General features: G+C 36.5%; 2 protein-coding genes and 1 pseudogene across 2 annotated transcripts; all 3 read right to left on the reverse strand.

The window, feature by feature from the left end:
* Positions 1-2,806, reverse strand: LOC102795162 (GTPase IMAP family member 8-like). Its single transcript, XM_087838262.1, has 2 exons — positions 1,858-2,806; positions 1-668 (listed from the first exon to the last, which is right to left on the reverse strand). Exons 1-2 carry the CDS (start codon positions 2,804-2,806, stop codon positions 1-3), a joined length of 1,617 nt encoding a protein of 538 aa, XP_087694388.1.
* A 6,450-nt stretch (positions 2,807-9,256) lies between these two features.
* Positions 9,257-10,719, reverse strand: LOC102795442 (GTPase IMAP family member 4-like; annotated as a pseudogene).
* A 3,704-nt stretch (positions 10,720-14,423) lies between these two features.
* On the reverse strand, positions 14,424-16,407 carry LOC118455813 (uncharacterized). The gene is made up of 3 exons (XM_035915731.2): positions 16,278-16,407; positions 16,007-16,066; positions 14,424-15,781 (listed from the first exon to the last, which is right to left on the reverse strand). Exons 1-3 carry the CDS (start codon positions 16,393-16,395, stop codon positions 14,424-14,426), a joined length of 1,536 nt encoding a protein of 511 aa, XP_035771624.2. The 5' UTR covers positions 16,396-16,407.
* Between the last annotated feature and the right edge of the window lie 3,167 nt (positions 16,408-19,574).

Here is a 19,574-nt window from a genome sequence, read left to right on the forward strand (position 1 = left end):
TTACAGTGTGATGCAGCCTTCCTCTTGTTGAATATCTCTCTTCAGTTCTTGCAGCATGTCATTGGTGAAGTAGCCTCCTTTGTTTGCCTCAATAATCTTGTCAATGGTTTTGAGTAATTCTGCCACCTGATACTGGTTGTTCCTGTATTCATCTCCCTGGTTGTTCTTCCAGTATTTGTTATCAATGACGTGGCAGCGGCCGCCACACTTCTTGATCAGATCGCTCAGAGCTTCACTTTTATTAACAAACTCTTCGATCTTCATTCCCTCAGGAAGCTGGTCACCATGAGTAAAGAGTACTGTGGCAAATCTAAATACTTCATCTGAGAAATATTGATTAATTTTCTCTATCACACCCTTGTCATGCTCTGTGTATTTCTCCACTTTGAGCACAATGAGAAAAACATGAGGACCAGGAGCACATTCTGTGATACACCTCACCATTTCAGACTTCATGTCCTCCTCAGATCTGTCTGCGTGATAAAATCCAGGAGTGTCAATACACAATATGGATCTTCCACTGATATTCATATACTTTGACTGACATTCCCTTCTTCCAGACCATGGATTATGATTTACTTTAAACACAGGCTCTCCACACAGGGTGTTGGCAGTACTGCTCTTTCCAACTCCAACCTTTCCCAGGAGCACAATCCTTCTTTGTGGCACTATAAGACAGTAATGATTAAATGTCAGTTGTTTGTCTTGCTCTGTACAAGTGGATTATCTTATCAATCATACAGCAGTCATACTCATTTGGAGAATCAATGCAAATGAGACATTGGGTCTCAATGGGAATTCCTGTATGAATAAAGATTAAAAAAAAAAGAAACTAAACTAAAAACTAAAAGTACAGCATTGCTACACATACACAAATAGTCTATAAAGGCGAAATCCCGTGTTTTTCTTCATGTCTATATTTTTATAAACAGGAATCATGGTTCCCTGACAGTTGCCTGAATTTTTTCTCCCTGTATTTGAGTTGCCATGCACAAGTATTTTTGCCTCTCTGTTGAGTATTTCTCTTTTGGTTAGCTTCTGTGTTACAGTAGAAATATTTTTGTAAGCCTTGAGTTTGTTTTTTTTTACTTGCCCTTTTTGTTTTCACCTGTTTTCTCATCCCCAGTTTAAATACTCCTAGCTCCTCCCCAGTTTTCTCAAACTGTTTGTGTAAACTCCCTCATGTCCTGCCCTGAGTTAAATAATTTGACTAATTAATTTCTAGTTTCTTCATAATATCTGTTATATTATATATAATATCTAGTTTATTTCTTCTTCTTTCTGGACTTTTTTAAAAAATACGTTTGGACCCTCTATTATTTTGGGCTGTTATATTAAAGCTTGCTTTTATTTAAGTCACCTTGTCCTGCATTTGGGTTCACCTGTACACCCCAATTTTTGATAACAATAATAAAATGGTATCAGTCAGCGCTTGATTTGTTTTTGTTTTTTTCTCCACACCAAACAGAAGGTTCCCCCAAGAGGTTGAGGTTTATTTTTTATTTTTTTATTTTAATAATGGCTTTTAATAATCCTTCAGTTTAAGGCCATCATGATTTGATTGGATACTACTGAAATAATTTTTACCATCATAGTGTCAAATTCAAAACTTAGATTGTTGTTTTTAAACATCTGATCACAATGGCATGACAGGATACTACATGCCGTCAGGTGGTGAATATTAATTAGTCGTTGTCAATTGTTGATTTGTCCTGTTCTCATTGTATGACAAATTATGATGGATGTTTGGTTGCCGTTTGTGTACTATGCATACTCTCTCTCTCTCTTTGTGTGTGTGTGTGTTTGTGTGAGTATTTAAATCTTGGTTACTGAATATAATTTTGTCACATATATCACTGATAAACACTTGAGGCTGAAAGAAATGTTTGACTGAAAAAGAGGTACCCGAAATTGTTGCTGCTGCGTCTGGAAGTATTCCTTTCACTTCAGCTGCTCCTGCTGCTGAACCTACACTTATTTCTTCTTTCACTAATTGTGTCTCCCCTCCTAGGAATGAACCCAGTAGAGCTCCAGTTTTAACTCCTGCAGCTTTTAACAGCATATCAAACACAGCATTTTTTGCCTTTGTTGCAGTTTCTTCTTCTGTAATATCTGGAAAAGATCGTTTGATGCAGGCTTCCTCTTGTTGAATATCTCTCTTCACTCCTTGCAGCATCTCATTGGTGAAGTAGCCTCCTCTGTTTGCATCAATAATCGTGTTAATCTTTTTGAGTAATTCTGTCAGCTGGTATTGCTTGGTCCTGTATTCATCTCCTTGGTTGCTCTTCCAGTATTTGTTATCAATGACGTGGCAGCGATTCCCACACTTCTTGATCAGATCCCTCAGATCGTTGTTTTGTTTAACAAACTCTTCGATCTTCATTCCCTCAGGAAACTGGTCACCATGAGTAAAGAGTACTGTGGCAAATCTGAGCGCTTCATCTGAGAAACACTGGTTCATTTTGTCTATCACACCCTTTTCATGCTCTGTGTATTTCTCCATTTTAAGCACAATGAGAAAAGCATGAGGACCAGGAGCACATTCTGTGATACACCTCACTATTTCAGACTTCATGTCCTGCTCAGATCTGTCTGTGTCAAAAAATCCAGGAGTGTCAATAAATAATATGGTTTTTCCACTGATAGATATAATCTTTGACTGGCATTCCCTTGTTCCAGATGAGGCGTAATGATTTATATTAAATGCAGGCTCTCCACGCAGGATGTTGGTAAGACTCTTTCCAGCTCCAGTTTTTCCCAGGACCACAATTCTTCTTGCTGAGTCTATAAAACAGTAATGATTCATTGCCCGTTATTTATATATTACACTGTCTAAAACAAAAAAATCAAAAACTTACAGTACAGTGAAATAAAACCTTTATGACAACATATACAAGCTTTAACTGAAAAATGATGGTCCAGTCTGCTTTGTTTAAAGTAAAAGTAAAATGTCCCAAGGATTAAAAATCAGTAAGTACTTAGCTGTAGAAAGTAGCTGAAAGCATATGCTCTGTAATTTTCTGCTATAATATTACACCCTTCAATATATTAGGTCATTTATACAATTACTTTAGGTATTCAGTGGAGTAGATAACCTTGACTGACTAAACCAATAAATTTTGGTTTGGTGGAGAGAAGTTTCTTCCTTTGTGATCCCACATTTCTGTTATTTATCAAAACAGAAGACATGGTATTAAGTGTGACTTACCTTCCATGTTTTTGGAAGAAAGCAAAATCAGCGGAGAGACACACGATTACTTAGATCCTGTGAACGTTGTGACTGCGCCTTTTGTTTTGTTTCTGTACCTGTTGGACTTGTTTATCAGCAGCAAACTAAGTATGAGCTTACCTCATAGTGTGGTTCTACAGTTGGCCAACTGTGCGAAAGAACTATTGTGCACATATAAATATGGTTATATAACAAAAACAGAGTCAAAGGAGCTTGCAAAGAAAAGCGTATGGACTTCTTTAAGTGAAACGCATGCATACTTCATGCGTTTCACCTCTCATCCGAGAAGCTTCTACAGTTCTAAGGTCAAATGGTGGGGAGTCCCAGATTTAAACCACTCACACCCTGGGCCATCTGACCTCAGGAATTCGCATGATAAGGTGGGGCCAGGTTTCACAATGAGCTCACCCAAAACTCTGGCTGATTGGGACCCAGACCCAGTTTCACACCTTGGCTCAGGCGATTAGAGGATCATCAGGGGGTCCTTTTGTCCCTCTGTGGGGGGAAACTCCCACTAGGTTTATATCTGGGACTCTCCACCATTTGACTTTAGAACTGAAGAAGCTTCTCGGATGAGAGGTGAAACGCATGAAGTATGCATGAAGTATGCCAAGAAGTGAATTCTTAAAGGTTTACTAACACATGCATTGCAGTGCATGAAGTTCAGTTATTAAAAAGCAATGATTGCATCAAATCCAATCTTTTTGAAACCAGCTGATAACTGTTATTGTGATCCTGTATTTTTAAAAACTTTGTCATGATATGTCAATCTAGAACATGTCAATACCAGCACTGTTTATCCATTTTACAGCATTTCTGAGTGTTAAAATATGGTTATTTCAGACACCTATTTTTACACAGAACGAGGGATAACTAGAAGATAAACCTGGCATCAATATGCAACAGAAAATTGATTAAAAATTATCTTGATGCATGCTTAATCATCCAGGTAAAAAGCTGATTCTGTCCCTTTGGACGTGGTGTTTTTGTTTTTTAATTGAAAAAAAGTTATGACATGTTTTACTGGCTACCTATGAATCCTGATTCATAGAATATGGGTCACAGTGAAAAGATGACAGCCGAATGCTAATACCACGTTTTAGGGTGGAGTAACTTGTTTCTGGGTAAGGTCAAACTATTTGGCAATTATACAAGTACAATGACTGAAGCAGTCACAGTGCTGAGTTTCAGTTGTGGACAAATAACATTAATCATAGGTTAGTTATTGGTGGCTGTAGTTCAGGAAGTAGAGCAGGTAATCGGAAAGTTGGTGTTTCAATCTGTGGCTGCTGCAGACTGCACATGAAACATGCCAAGTTGCTCTCCGATATGTTCATCGGAGTGTGCATGTTAGCTAGAAAATGGCTGTGGCATAGAAAAATGCTGTTTGGCTGAATAAAACACACTAAACACACTTTAGTGAGTACCTGTCACGGTTCTGGGTCATTTTGACCCAGCTTTTTCAGTTTCTTATATTTTGGTATCTTTCTGTATTATGATTCATGTTCTGGTTCTATTTTGATTTTTATTCTAGATTTAGTTCAGTGTCAAATTTGCATCTTTGTAAATTGTTTCTCGTTTGCTGTTTTACTTTGAAGGTTCATGTCTGATGTCAGTGTGTTCAGTTTTACTTCTCTCCTGTCTCGTTAGCCCTAATCTCTCCCAGCTGTCTCTCCCTCCTGTGTCCCATTCCCTGATTACTCCCCTGTGTATATAAGCCCTGTGTTTCCTTTGCTCTCTGTCGTGTCGTTAACGTCTGCGCACCCTCACTTTCACTGTGTTTTCTGTTTGGCAGCCTGCCTGTTTATTTTGTTGTGTACTTTCAGTTTAGTTAATTTTTTTGTTCAGTTGCTTTTCAGCAATAAAGCTGAGTATTTTTGAGTTACGTTTGCCTCTGTGTAGTGATGGCCAAATGAAGCTTTCTGAAGCACTGAAGCTTGTATTGAAAAACGGTTCATTACTCGAAGCTTTTCAACACAGTCCTCTCTGGTGACATCTGGTGGCCAAAAATATGAAGAGCAGCTTGAATCCACAAAATAAAACCTACCGCTTCATTATGACTGCTCACTCTACATGTAGAGACATATCAGACAGAATTCCACTCTGCAGAGTGGAATTCTGTCTGATATTGGGCCTCCGTTGTGTTGCTTTGAACGTGTATTTTGGGGGGGTTAAAAGAATGTGGTTTAGTTGTTTAATAAATAATCTTGACCAGTAAACTCTCCTTGTTCAAACATGCACCATGGTGTGGTCTTTCTTTGCTTGTGACTTCTTGATGTTGGTAAATATAATAATTGAAAAATACCACATTACATATAATATACATATAATAATGTACAACACATTATGAAGTATGCTTCTGCTGTGAGGTCCTGCCTCCATGCACTTGTGCAAGTGCTAGACGGGTATATTTATAAATAATATTATATTAGGGAAATTTTCCTATACATATTTTTGACCTGGGGGCAGAATTGATTGTGAACTGGAAAGGGAAAATGCTTATGAACTTGCAAATTAAAAACATGATGCATTTAAGGTAACCCTTTTTCATTTTTATTTAAGAAGAGAATTTGTTCTAGTGTGCGATGGCCGAACCTGTTCCTTTTCGTGGAGATCATTTCTCCTGCCTTAAGGAAAATCCCTTCACATGGCACAGAGGAGGCTGGAGTGCAGAGAAGCTGGTAGAGATGCAGTTATACAGTCTACCTGAGCCCCACAAACTATCAGCTAAAGAGAATAAATAGATTAAATTTCTGCACATTTGGCAGACTAACATTTTCAGATTAATTAAACAATAAAATATATTTATAGATTTATATATATATATATATTTATATATAAATATATATCTGTCACCATCAAAACACCACAAATCCCGCGAATGATTCACTTACTTATAAACCATTGAATCAGACACCGAAGCAGTTAGGCTCTAAATGAAGCTTCAGACGTCACTGATCACGTAACTCTGGCCAAACGAATCAAGCTTCGACACAGTGCTTCTGAAGCAGTGTGGTGATTTTTTTTTGACACACTCCCCGGAGCGTCAGCTTCAAGTGGGCCATCACTACCTTCGTGAGTCCTGCATTTTGGGTCCTCTCTTCCTGCCTGCCTGCACACAGCCATAACAATACCAGTAAGGCAGCAGATAGATACATGGGAAATTAAATAGGAAATTATTCTGTGAAAAACATCTTAGTGTTGTACATACAGCTGTTTGGCATACAGGTATGTGGAAAAACCTCACAATGCCTGGACTGGACTGTACAGCATCTCTGGACAAGAAAACAGAAGATGGCACTGGTCTGTGTCAGGGGTCAAGTTCAATAATACTGATGAAATATGGACAAGATTGGCTTAGAAAACTGTGTACGAATGGACAAACCAAACAAATGGAACGATGCTAGTTGTGCTAAAATGTACACATTTATCTGCTGTAATGGTAGAAACATTTGGCGATTAATGATTATCATTAAGGAAATATGGCTGATATGTTTGACAATTAAAATAAAATTCAAATTAAATCTGAAACTTAAATTCAGCTAGTATCATTTTTTTTCTTTTTAAGTGATAAAATAGGCAATCAGTTTAATAAATTTGCATTTTGTCTCTTTCACAGAAAAAAATCCTTCCAGCAACAGATCCTTTTATGTAGGCAGTGCATTTTTGACAAGAGAGCTTGATGGTGGTGCCATCTAGTGTCCAAAGTATGATGGTTTTAGTTCAAATCATTTGGGTTGTATTTATACAAAAATACAAAACATATAAAACATATATGAAATTCACTTCTGAGAACTTAAATGTGGCAGCTTCTCTGAAGCAGTTTAACATAATACACATGTATCTTTATTTAAACAGGAAATCTCAGATAAAGATGTATTTTGGATGAGTGACTGGCAGCAGATTAAAAAAAGGCAAATAACTTATGATAAATAAGAGCACTTGGAGATCCTGTGAAAGGGAAAAGGCAAAAACTTTATTTTATGAATATTTTATTTCAACATGTTAACTTTAGCCTGTTATAATACCGCCATTGTGATGTCATGAGGTGACATACTGCATGGAAAAAAATAAAAAGGTGTTGTACAGCTGCTTGTGATGGTTCTCAGTCATCCAGGAGCTTGGAAAGAAAGCAACAAGATTTCCAGTTGCTTTCTTTCCAAGCTCCTTAGACTACTATGACAGCCAACACAAACATATTGCCTTGCACTTTGGGAGGAACAGCCTTCAGTTGGTGTGGCAATATAAAAGAGGATCAAGATGTGTTTTACAGCTCTTTTCATGTCCTTTCAAATGAGATGTTTACTCAATATGATTTCTTGATTATTTTTTTTCCAACATGAGTTTGATCTTCAAACATGAAGCCAAGGTCAAATGCTTATTCAACTTAGGTACTCATGTCCCCCAAGGCCTAGTATATTCTTATGCAGTTTAAAGATGACCATTAAAAATTGTGGGTAACATAAAATCTTTGCTCATTATCACATTTGGTATGACTTGGACGTGATGTTCATCTAAATTAAATCAACGTGAGCTGTTATTGGTATCAACCTTCACACAAAATTAGAACACAAGATCTTAAAATCTCTGGATGCTAAACTACTAACAAACACACAAACAAATAGAACTGATTACCAGAGATGGGCAGTAATGCATTACTGTAATCTGATTACTTTTTCAAGTAACGAGTAAAGTAAGGGATTTCTATTGCAAAAACAGTAATTAGATTACCGTTACTTTCCCGTAGGAACGCCGCGTTACTGCGTTACTAAAACCGTGATTTTTTGAGAGAAATTCTCATGACAGTGACGTAAGCGAGTGCGACGTTCGTCAGCAACAGCTGTGTGCAGATCAACAATGGATCATATATCGAGTGCGGGAGAGAGTATGAGCATGCAGCGTTTAAAGCGTGGAAGTACTGACCTTATTTTGAGTTTGATTCCGTAAAAAGTGACAAAAACATTAGTGTCCGTTGTGCGTGGGAAGAAAACTTCTTTTTACAGCGAAAAAAAACCCCTATACTTCCAAGCAGGCACAGAGTGCGCTACCATGTATTTCCATACCACGGAAATTCACAGAGAAACATGTGGATTCTTCCACTGACTGCCGCGGCACACCTGCACCAGGGTAAACCTCCGCCTACCCCACTCCTGCTTTACGGGTGAAAATAGAGCAACAGGACCACTAGTCTTTGATTTTATTTATTTTCTGCTGTGTTTTACTTGCATCTATTTGAAAGAGTGAGTGTAAACAATATATATATATATATATATATATATATATATATATATATATATATATATATATTATGTGCTGGAATGTGCAGAAAATAGGTTTAAATGTTAAACAAATTTCTTCCAGTCAGAGAATGTTGCATATAATTAAATTTTTGCTTGATGCATAAAGTTAAATCAAGTGAAATCAAAATAGAATTGAGACTTAAAAAAGAATACAACAATCTTGTTGTCTCTTCCTCTTAGTTGGTCACTTTTTTTTCTCCAGAGCTGTATTATCATCATGCAGAGCTGCAAAACTCTGTCCTTACAGGTTCATGTGTTATTATTTTATAGGCTTATGAGTAGTTTTTGTGAGAATGATCAGTCAGCAGTGCCTCTTCTTTTTGCTTTTAATAAGAATATGAGATGTTACCTATTTTATTATAGGGGTATTGCATATTGCTTAAAAGTAGCACATAATCACTTAAACTTAAGTGAAATTAGTGTAGATTAGCCAGTTAGCCTAACTGCTGATTTAAATATTTTGCTGTTCACACACTTGGATACGCTCTTGTTTATCATTCAAAGCTTTATGTGTTTCATATCAGCTTCTCAGCAAACTGGTCACCCAGCAATAATGCGAACATCTGTCATACACACATATGCTACAAGCAACCTTTAACAAAAAAATTAACGTTACCTCATTCACCCCTGTAGAGGAGGGAGCATGTAATCGTTTTCTGTTTCTTTTCTGTCTGCCTGTTTGTTAATAGGCTAAGGTTGACTAAGCGTTTGAATTTGACCTTCATTGTTAGCACCCAAGGTCAATGTTCACCTAAAAAACAAAACAAAAAGACGCTCAAAAAACCAAATAAAGTGCAAGTTACAGTCCAAGTTTAATCTACATTGTGTAAAGTAAAAGAAACATATTGACAAACTTTCCATATATCATATATATGGAAAGATATGGAGAGCGATGTGCAACACATCATAATGATTCCATAACATTTTGCAAAATCTCAAATGCAGAAATATATCTAATAATCGTAAGTACACCTCATAGAGGCTGAATAATCAGTCACACGATCATACATTTCTGTCTGGTGTTGTAATTAAATCATGTCACGAATCTCAAAAAGAAACACAAACAGCAAAATTATCAGAAGGGTCCCAAAAAATGGTACTTTGAGAAGATACCATGTCAGAAGTAACTCGATGAAAACAATTATCCACAAGTCACAATCATTTCTTATCCACTCTAATAAATTTAATATTTTTTCTATTACCCATTCTACCCATTTTACCCATTCTGGTACGCTACCATCACCTAAGGATCTTCTAACTGTTAATTCCACATTTGCTGCTGGCCTTCCAGCTCTTCCTGTGTCTGGAGCGTCTGCAGAGATGCTGTTGTTAGCCTTATTGTGGGTGTCTCCTTGTGGCAACATCTTGCTGGTGTAGCGCCAATCTTTGTTTTCTGCAACTATCTGGTCTATTGTGTTGAGCAGCTCTGTAACCTGGGACTAGTTGCTGATCTTGTCACCCTGTCCGTTGTATTTATTAATGATGTGGTATCGGCTCGTGCATTTCCTCATTAGATCATTCAGATATTTATTCTGATATATGAACTTTTTGATCTTCATTTCATCTGACTGTGGGCCATCCTGAATAAAGACAACTGCAGCATATTTGAAAACCTCCTCTGAGAAATACTGGCTTATTTTCTCAATAACAGCCTTCTGCTCCTGCTGCTCTGTGGATTTCTCCACTTTGAGCACAATGAGAAAAGCATGAGGCCCCGGAGTACACTCAGTGACACACCTCAGTATTTCAGGCTTCAGCTCCTCCTCTGATCTACCTGGGTCTGAGAAATCAGGAGTGTTGATCAGGGTAATCTTTCTTCCATGGAGAGATTTGGACTTAGTTTGGCATTCAGTGTTGTTAACTACAAATGCATCTTCTCCAAACATGTTGTTTTCTAGGCTCCTTTTCCCAGCTTCACTGTCTCCCAGCAGGACAATCCTGTACATTTTTTCCACTGAAAGGAAGTGAAGACAATAAATAAATAGCAACATTTGCGTCTGTTATTGGAGGGAAAAGAAAACAGGAAGGATAAACGTTACAAGTCAGAAACTTGACACTCCTGGACTACTCTGAGTTATTCCTCTGTTGTAACAGAGCAAGCTTGGTTACTTAAGGAATACAACTGAGTCACACTCATTACTTCTCAAAGATGTTGTTACCTTCGAGGTACTTTTGAGCCTGAGCTGTTTTCCCTTTTTTGGATGGAACTAAAAAAGCAAAATGAGCAAGAATAACATTATTCAGTTTATTCAGGACTGTTTATTCATATTGTCACATCAGTTAATTTACTATATTACATAGAGAGGAAATAGTTAATCATACATTCCATAGATTGTATTGCTTAATGATACACACAGAAACACAAATACAAATACACACAAAGAGAGAAAAGACAAACTCAAAGCTCGAGTCTGTGTGAGCATGCAAAAAACAAACATTCAAGTAATAATCTGTTTTTATGCTGATTCTGGAATTTGCCTTTTTATTTTGGATTAGTCTGCATTTACTCAGATCAAAAAGGTGATGTCACCTGGTTAACAGAATAATTCAATGATTCAAGCTTCACAAATACCTAAAGTGATTTGTCATTTCTTTAAACAGGCTGTGTGGGCCCATCGAAACCAATAACAATTTATCTAAAATATGTAGATGTTATATCTGCAGAAGTTTAGCATTAAAATAACTCACCAGGCATGTTGGTTGAAGTGAATCAGCAAAGAGCAGAGCTTGATAACTGTTGTGTGTCTTGTTGCTTTTGACCTACCCTTCTCCAGGTTAGTTTCACCTGCTGTAAGAAATATTTGGGGGTGTGGATAACTGGAGATTTTACAAGGAAACACAATGTAAGCAACATTTTGTTTCCTCTTTGCATTTATAAAGTCTTAAAACAAATAACTTCAAGGTCACTCATTCTGTTTCCTTGTTGAGATTTAAGTTTTTCTTTCAGTCTTTTTAGTAGCCAATCTTCCAGTCCTGGTATTCTTCCAGGGCTTCAAATAATAAAAAAATGCTCTGAAATTATGGTTGTTTCTCTTTATAAACATGAAGTAATGATTTTGAATAAAATGCAAACGAAATAAATAAGATCAAATGTTTATTTATTGAAATAGATGACCATTAAGAAAAATACGACGGTGTGTACTAAAGTAAAACCAAGTAAATTTTGTTTGACCTGATAATAATATTATTTTTTGAAAATGTACATGTAATATAATGACTGAAATTCCAGATTTTGCCATGAATTGTTTATGCACAGTGCTGTTGAAGTCATGCCAGAGCATTTGCCAGCTGAGGCCTCGACTTTGACAGCGCTATGAGAGCACCTTGATTTTTTCTTTTCTAGCTATTCATTTTTTTCTTCATTTTCTTGTTGCATGACACAATTTCTATCACATTTTAACTGTTGGACAGATGGCATCACAAACTTTACTCTTGAGTGCTTTGACATACAGAGGTGTTTACTGTCAACTCAATAACTGCAAAGTTTCCATTTCTTGTGTTTGTAAAAGAAGCCCAACTCATCACCGGTCCACCACTGTGTGGTGCTGTGACGTGTTTATGCTGATATGCTGGGTTTGGATTTCATCAAACGTCGCGCGCCTAACACCTCCACCTCAGTCTCTTCTGTCCTTCTATCCAAATTATTCCAGAAGTCTTGTGTTTTGTTTTTTTTTTTCAAAAAACAAACAAGCCATACCTGTTCAGTCTTTTTTTGTAATTGAACTCATTAATGGTAAATGATGCATGTGGAGTCTATGATTAAGAGCTTTGTTTTATTTCTTTATATTTGTTTTTCACTTGTGAATAGTAAGCCTTTCGTCATTGATGTTGTGCTGACACATTCTTGAATTTCACAGATCAACAAACTTTAAAACCATAAGCATCTTTTTCATTCTTTGTTTTTCTTCCTTCTTCCTTGTTTTCAGTACTTCCTCTACCCAGAACTGGTTTGTCCCAAATGCTCCAAGAGAGGATGCTTTCACTTTTTGAATACAAAGCAAAAACAAACAAACAAGGAGGAACTGAAGTAAACTGAAGGTGGCTGTGATGGCAAATTATTATGTTAAAATGATTTGAGTTTGTTTATTTAATTTTGAGTGTCTTAAAATAAGTTACTGTTTCTACCCTTTCACATAGAAAGAAGAAAGAAGGATAAACTGTCCCGACTATTAGACCCAAAATTGGCACTGCGCATGATTTTTAATGGCCTCACATAGTCTTTACTGTATGTGTCCTGCATATGCCAATACCCATTTTTTTTTACAGTGCAAATGTGTCAAACCACGCCATGTGTGAATGCTCCCTGATTGGTGTGATTGTGCCATGCTACACTTTGCTCGACCAGGAAATTATTGTCTTTCATTGCTCAGCAGTGCTGTTGTTGTATTGTGTGTGATAAGACCTTTTTTTTTTATAGAAAAATCACTTTAATTACTAAACAGTTTATCCAAAATTACTTGAATTAAAGTTGGATTTCTGCACTTCAATTACAAATAATTTAAAATGTACTACAGTGGGAATACAAAACAAAATTAAGAAAAGAAAAAAATCCTAACTGTAACTCATATGGAAGCAGTAAGGATATAGTTTTCTGCATTTTAACTAAGTTTTTATTAAATAAATAATTACTCATATGAAAGGGCTTAGCGAGAGAGAGAGAGAGAGAGAGAGAGAGAGAGAGAGAGAGAGAGAGAGAGAGAGAGCTGCGCAACATACTTTGTTTCAAAAGGATGCCCTGTGACATCACAATGACGCCATAACGCTTCGCAACTGCATGAATATAACTTAAAATCTGAAGCTTTTACAGCTCATAGAGGCCAAAGATTTCAACTAGTTCTGCTCCAGTCATATGTATAAAGATTATAATACACACCATTTTAGTATGTAATGCTTTAAGGTCATAGTTCAAAGGTCAGACATCAGCATGTTGTACTAAAAACATCATAGTTTTAGTGAGTTCTGACTCTCCGAGTGCTACTTGTTTGTTTCTGTATTCGGCAGAGTAAAAGTGTACTTTACAAGCTGACAAAAACGTAATAAATATATAAAGAATCAGTGGTTTGGATTATATGCATTCTTTGCTGCCCACCAGCAGGCTTGATGGGATATATTTGTGTCTATCTCTGTCCATAAGGACAGAGACAGACTTTTTACATTACACTATTTCTGAAAATGTATATATATAATGTTGTATATATAATGCACCAAGATTTTTAGAGTTTGATGTCATTATAGAGACACCAGATAAGGTTTTTGGGGGCGTGGTTTCAGCCTTAGGTGTGATTAAAGGAAGCAACTAAAACACAGTTAATTATTTGCTTTATTGCTTATTTATACATAATAGAGAAACCTTGCACAAGCTTGATACACTATACCCAAAGACGTACAGAATAAAGACAAAATATATGTTAAGATGTATTTACTAATTCCATATTATTACATTTTTTTTTAGAGCATTACATAAAAGCAGTTATAATTCTTTGGTGGAACAGAGAATATGGTAAGACAGAAAGCATAAACTGAGTTCACACTAATTTCTGATTGGATTATGTTTTTGTTTTTATAATCAAAAAAAACCTTTATAATCTAAAGGTAGACACAAGTACAGTAACCCATAGTAAACTGAATCAACTACAAGACATGTATACATGTTTGGAAAATAATTTCTGTTGAAAATATGATTTTACAACAAAAAGATAGACAAAGAGAAAAAAATTGGTTTTTTTTCTTCATGGAGTAGAATATCTCTTTTTAAGAAAACAAAAACAAAAGAAACAATGACTTAAACAATATTTGTGACCATATCATGCATCCTGTATCTTTTAAAACATGTATGATGTTGGTCTTTAAATTAAACCAGTCACACAATGATACAGTTCTGTCTGGTGTTGTAATTATATCATGTCATGAATCTTAAAAAAAAACGCAAACAGCAAAATTACCAGAAGTGTCCCAAAAAATGGTACTTTGAGAAGATACCATGTCAGAAGTAACGAGCTGAAAACAATTATCCACAAGTCACAATCATTTCTTATCCACTCTAATAAATTGAATATTTTTTCTATTACCCATTCTACCCATTCTGGTACATTACCATCACCTAAGGCTCTTCTAAGTGTTTCTACCACATTTGCTGCTGGCCCTCCAGCTCTTGCTGCGTCTACATCTGTTGTTCCTGCTGCGTTTGGTGTAGAGTCTAAAGCTGAAGTCACTAATGTTATCGCTCTTGCTATGACTGATACTATAAATACGGCTCCCTCCTTTAATAATGGTGCTCCTACTGCTACAACTACACCAAACAGAAAACGTACAAAGCACTCCAGTCCTCCCGCTTCTTCTGCTTTTCGAGCAGCATTGCCGTCTTCTCTTTCTCCTTGGAGAAGAAGATCTTCTTTTGTCTTCACTGCTTCTTCTTCTTCCCCTGTTTTCTTTGTTGTTTCTCCATCTACCTTGCTTGTCATTTCTGTCAGGGTACCATTGTTTTTCATTTCTGATATAGCATTTGGTTCCTCTGCTCTGTTTGTTGTCCCTGGGGTTAAAACTACAACAGCTGGTCCAGAGAAAGCCTTTGCCACTGAAGTTGCTGCACAGCCTGTCAATTTAATCATCTTATTCTTAGAGACGCTGTTGTTAGCCTTATTGTGGGTGTCTTCTTGTGGCAACATCTTGCTAGTGTAGCACCAACCTTTGTTCTGTGCAACTATCTGGTCTATTGTGTTGAGCAGCTTTGCAACCTGGGACTGGTTGCTGATGTTGTCACCATGTCGGGTGTAATTATTAATGATGTGGTATCGGCTCGTGCATTTCCTCATTAGATCACTCAGATATTTATTCTGATCTATAAACGCTTTGATCTTCATTTCATCTGAGTCTGGTCCATCCTGAGTAAAGACAACTGCAGCATGTTTGAAAACCTCCTCTGAGAAATACTGGCTTATTTTCTTAATGACAACCTTCTGCTGCTGCTCTGTGGATTTCCCCACTTTGAGCACAATGAGAAAAGCATGAGGCCCCGGAGTGCACTCAGTGACACACCTCAGTATTTCAGGCTTCAGCTCCTCCTCTGATCTACCTGGGCCAGAGAAATCAGGAGTGTTGATCAGGGTAATTCGACTTCCATGGAGAGATTTGGACTTAGTTTGGCATTCAGTGTTGTCAACCATAAATGTATCTTCTCCAAACATGGTGCTTGCTAGGCTCCTTTTCCCAGCTTCACTGTCTCCCAGCAGAACAATCCTGTACATTTTTTCCACTGAAAGGAAGTGAAGAAAATAAGTAAATAGCAAAATGTGTGTCCTATTATTAGAGGGAAAAGAAAGCATAGAAGGAGAAACATTGCAAATGTAAATATGCTCTCCAGGACTCGTGTGTTATTTCATTTACGCAAAGCATAAGAATAGGAGAGCATTCTGTTGTAACAGGCCAAGCTTGGTTTACTTAAGGAATGCAACTCATGACTCCTTAAATATGTTGTTACCTTTGATGTACTTTTGAGCCCCAGCTGTTTTTCCTTCCATGACAATCATTTTTGGTGGAACTAAAAAAGCAAAATGCGTAAGAATAGCGTTATTTGGTTATGACTGTTTTTTCATATTGTCACATGAATGATTACTAATGCCAACTCAGTTCATTTGCAACATTATGTAGAGAGGAAATAGTTAGTGATAGATGATGTAGATTATATTGCTTAATGATACACACAGAAACACAAATACTGTGTTTATTTATTGTTTTTTTGGGGGGGATACCTGTGTCTTCTGCTTGTGGTGTTACTCCTTTTGGTCCTACGTTTTCCTGCAAAACTGTGACACTTGGCCCAAAGAAAGCCTCACTCAAAGGCCCAACTCCAGGGCCTGTTAAGTTCATCCATACATCCTTTGACAACTTCTCTGACCCTTGTACAACAGATTAATAGCAGTTTATGATTAATAGATACTATAACAACACACACACACATACACACAAAGATTGAGAGAAAAGGCATTTACTAAAGGCAAACTCAAAGCTTGATTCTGTGTTGCCATACAGACCATGCAAATAACAACCATTATAGTAATAATTTGTCTTTATGCATCTTCTGGAGTTGCTTAATAAAACATCACCAAAAAATGAAGTTCAAAACAGTGCTGTGACTTTCACTTTAGCCTTATAATGCCTTTTGTATCATATTTGATACATGAGTTTCTGTGACTTTTTTCTCATTGACATGATCAGTACTTGCAAAAGTTGCCAAAAATGCCCAATGTACCAAATGTGGTACAAAAAATATATAATAAATATATAATATAAATATATCATACACAGCATGATATAGCAAAATGTGTGGATTTTGTTATAAGGGTTAAAAAAATATCTCAGTTCCAAAAAATCAGAATTTTCTGACTATTGGGTTTTACAGGGTTAAATTCAAATATTAAATTTGTTATTGGCTTTTTATTTTGCAGAGGTCTGTATACTTAACTCAGATCAAAAATGTAATGTCATCTTGTTAACAGAATAATTCAATGATACAAGCTTCACAAATCCCAAAAGTGATTTGTCATTTCTTTAAACAGGCTGTGTGGGCACATCGTTTCTAATAATAATTAATCTAAAATATTTAATATGTTAAATATGTTATTTCTGCAGAAGTTAAGCATTAAAAGAACTCACCAGGCATGTTGGTTGCAGTGAATCAGCAAAGAGCAGAGCTTGACAACTGTTGTGTGTCTTGTTGCTTCTCCAGGTTAGTTTCACCTGCTGTAAGAAATATGTGCATTTTGGGGGTGTGGATAGCTGGGGGTTTCCCTTCATGAGGAAACTAAATATATGCATCATTTTGTTTCCTCTTTGCATTAATAAAGTCTTAAAACAAATAACTTAATTGTCACTCATTCAATTTCCTTGTTGGGATTTAAGTTTTTCTTTCAGTCTTTCAAGGGGTAGCACCAATCTCCCAGTCCTGGTATTCTTCCATGCAGGGCCGTGCAGAGAGGTTTAAAGGGGCGGGTGCTCAAAGTTGAAAAGGGGCACATTGAACCAGGCTGAATAACAACAACACACATTCATCAAGAATCTAATATGGGAAGGGAAGGGCTGTGTTGATCTGAGATTGTAGACATTAAAAAGTCCATAGGAGAGATGGTAGCTGATTAAACAAGTGTCATGAGATAATAACAAAATGCAAAGATTGGTGACAGCGCTTGGAACCATAAGGCAACAAAAAACTGTGAGAAATAATTTAGGCTCTGCCTGTGAATCACTCTTTGCTTCTTCCTTCCATCCCATCATTTCATATATCACTCTCCACTTGCTGTCTATCTGAGAACAAGGCACAACTTGCTATTGCAATAAACTATAATCTAATTATCCACACCTAACAACTCTTGCACTTAATCTATAATAAAATGATGACAGAAAAATGTTATAGCACTGCCTTTAGTAGCCTCACACAGCTCCTACTGTTTCCTCCTCATGTCCTTACCAGGCATGTCTGGACAATGTTATATCATGAGTAATTTTTTTTTTTTTAAATCCATCTAAATAAAACACACATGCACGCACACACAGTGACATTTTAGACCTTCTTCAGAATACTGTATATACTATGGGCATCATGGTGCTGATCCAGAATCCTTACATTATTATTTATTACTAGAGCTACAATAATAAAGCAATGAAGAGGGGGAAGTAATAAATATGAAATAATGTATTTATGATGATTCCATTTGTTTCACTGTCCACTCTGTGCAGGGGAAAGCTTATTACATTTTTAAACTGTAGAGATACAATAATTTTACTGCTGTAAATTTTGTCTTATTTAAAATATAAATCTAATATAATCTGCTTCTTAATGTATGTTCTTTAAAATACAGCGTGTGTTTTTTAATATATTATAATTATAATAATGCATAATTATGTGGACATGCATATTAGATCGTTTTTTAGTGAAATATAATCCCTCCAGAAAGGCAGGAAAAGCTCTGTAACTTACTTTAAAACTAAATATGTTCTAAATACTTTAAAACTAAATATGTTCCCTGAAACGGTGACAGAGCTACAGACGCTGTTGCACACACAGCACGCTCATTTGTTTCAGTTCGTCAGTTGCAACAAGACAACTTACCAACGTGTACATAATAAGCTAATACTCCTGTGTGCTATACACTACAGTGTACGCTGTACACCTGCTTACTGGTTTTGTCGCATCAGTCTGTGTCTCTGAGTTAACTTGTGTTTCTCCTACAGCTCCGGACCGCAACAAATGCGCGTGCTCTTTGTGAGCTCGTTCCCGGCTCGTAACCAGCGCGTTCTGCCGTCAAGGGCGATCATTGGTTAAATGTGATCATGTGACTGATGCAAGCCAGATCCTTTTATTTAGCAAAACTGTGATTAATAGTTAAATATTATTGTTGTCGTAACAAGGGGCACAGACAGGACTCCGCACGCCCACACACATTTAAAAAATCTTAATAATAATAATTAATTTATTATTTTTTTAAAGTTGCCTCAACAAAAGGGCACTTTGGGCACCCATCAGGAAAGGAGCGGGTGCTCAAGCCCCTCTAGCCCCCCCCCCTCTGCACGTGCCTGCTTCCATGGGTGTAATTACTTCACTCTGCTTTCAAATAATAAAAAATGAAACAATGATTGTTTGCCTTTATAAACATGAAGCAATAATTTTGAATAATAATTATTTTGAAAAATATGTATGGTGCACAATAAAGTAAAACAAGTAGATTTTAGTACATGTGACCTGATTACTTTAAATGTAATGTTTTACTTTCACTTAAATAATAAAATTATTTGGAAAATACATGTAATCTAATGACTTAAATTTCAGATTTTGTCATGAATGGTTTATGCACAGTGCTGTTGAAGATGAATGACTCAATTTCTATCAAATTTTAACTGTTGGACAGATGGCATCACTTTACACTTTGATATACAGAGGAGCTTATGGTCAAATCAATAACTGCAAAGTTTTCATTTCTTGTGTTTGCAAAACCAATCCACCACTGTGTGGTGCTGTGAGGTGTTTATGCTGATATGCTGGGTTTGGATTT

The sequence above is a fragment of the Neolamprologus brichardi genome, chromosome 3 (assembly GCF_056152115.1).
Source record: "Neolamprologus brichardi isolate AB-2024 chromosome 3, ASM5615211v1, whole genome shotgun sequence".
Taxonomy (NCBI): domain Eukaryota; kingdom Metazoa; phylum Chordata; class Actinopteri; order Cichliformes; family Cichlidae; genus Neolamprologus; species Neolamprologus brichardi.

Coding starts and splice junctions, on each gene's coding strand:
- LOC102795162 (XM_087838262.1), bottom strand. CDS start 2,806: ATGAATCATTACTGTTTTATAGACTCAGCAAGAAGAATTGTGGTCCTG. Junction 669..1,857: donor TCAGCCTCAAGTGTTTATCA/GTGATATATGTG, acceptor ACTGTCTTATAG/TGCCACAAAGAAGGATTGTG.
- LOC118455813 (XM_035915731.2), bottom strand. CDS start 16,395: ATGAACTTAACAGGCCCTGGAGTTGGGCCTTTGAGTGAGGCTTTCTTT. Junction 16,067..16,277: donor ACCACAAGCAGAAGACACAG/GTATCCCCCCCA, acceptor TTGCTTTTTTAG/TTCCACCAAAAATGATTGTC. Junction 15,782..16,006: donor GGCTCAAAAGTACATCAAAG/GTAACAACATAT, acceptor ACTTCCTTTCAG/TGGAAAAAATGTACAGGATT.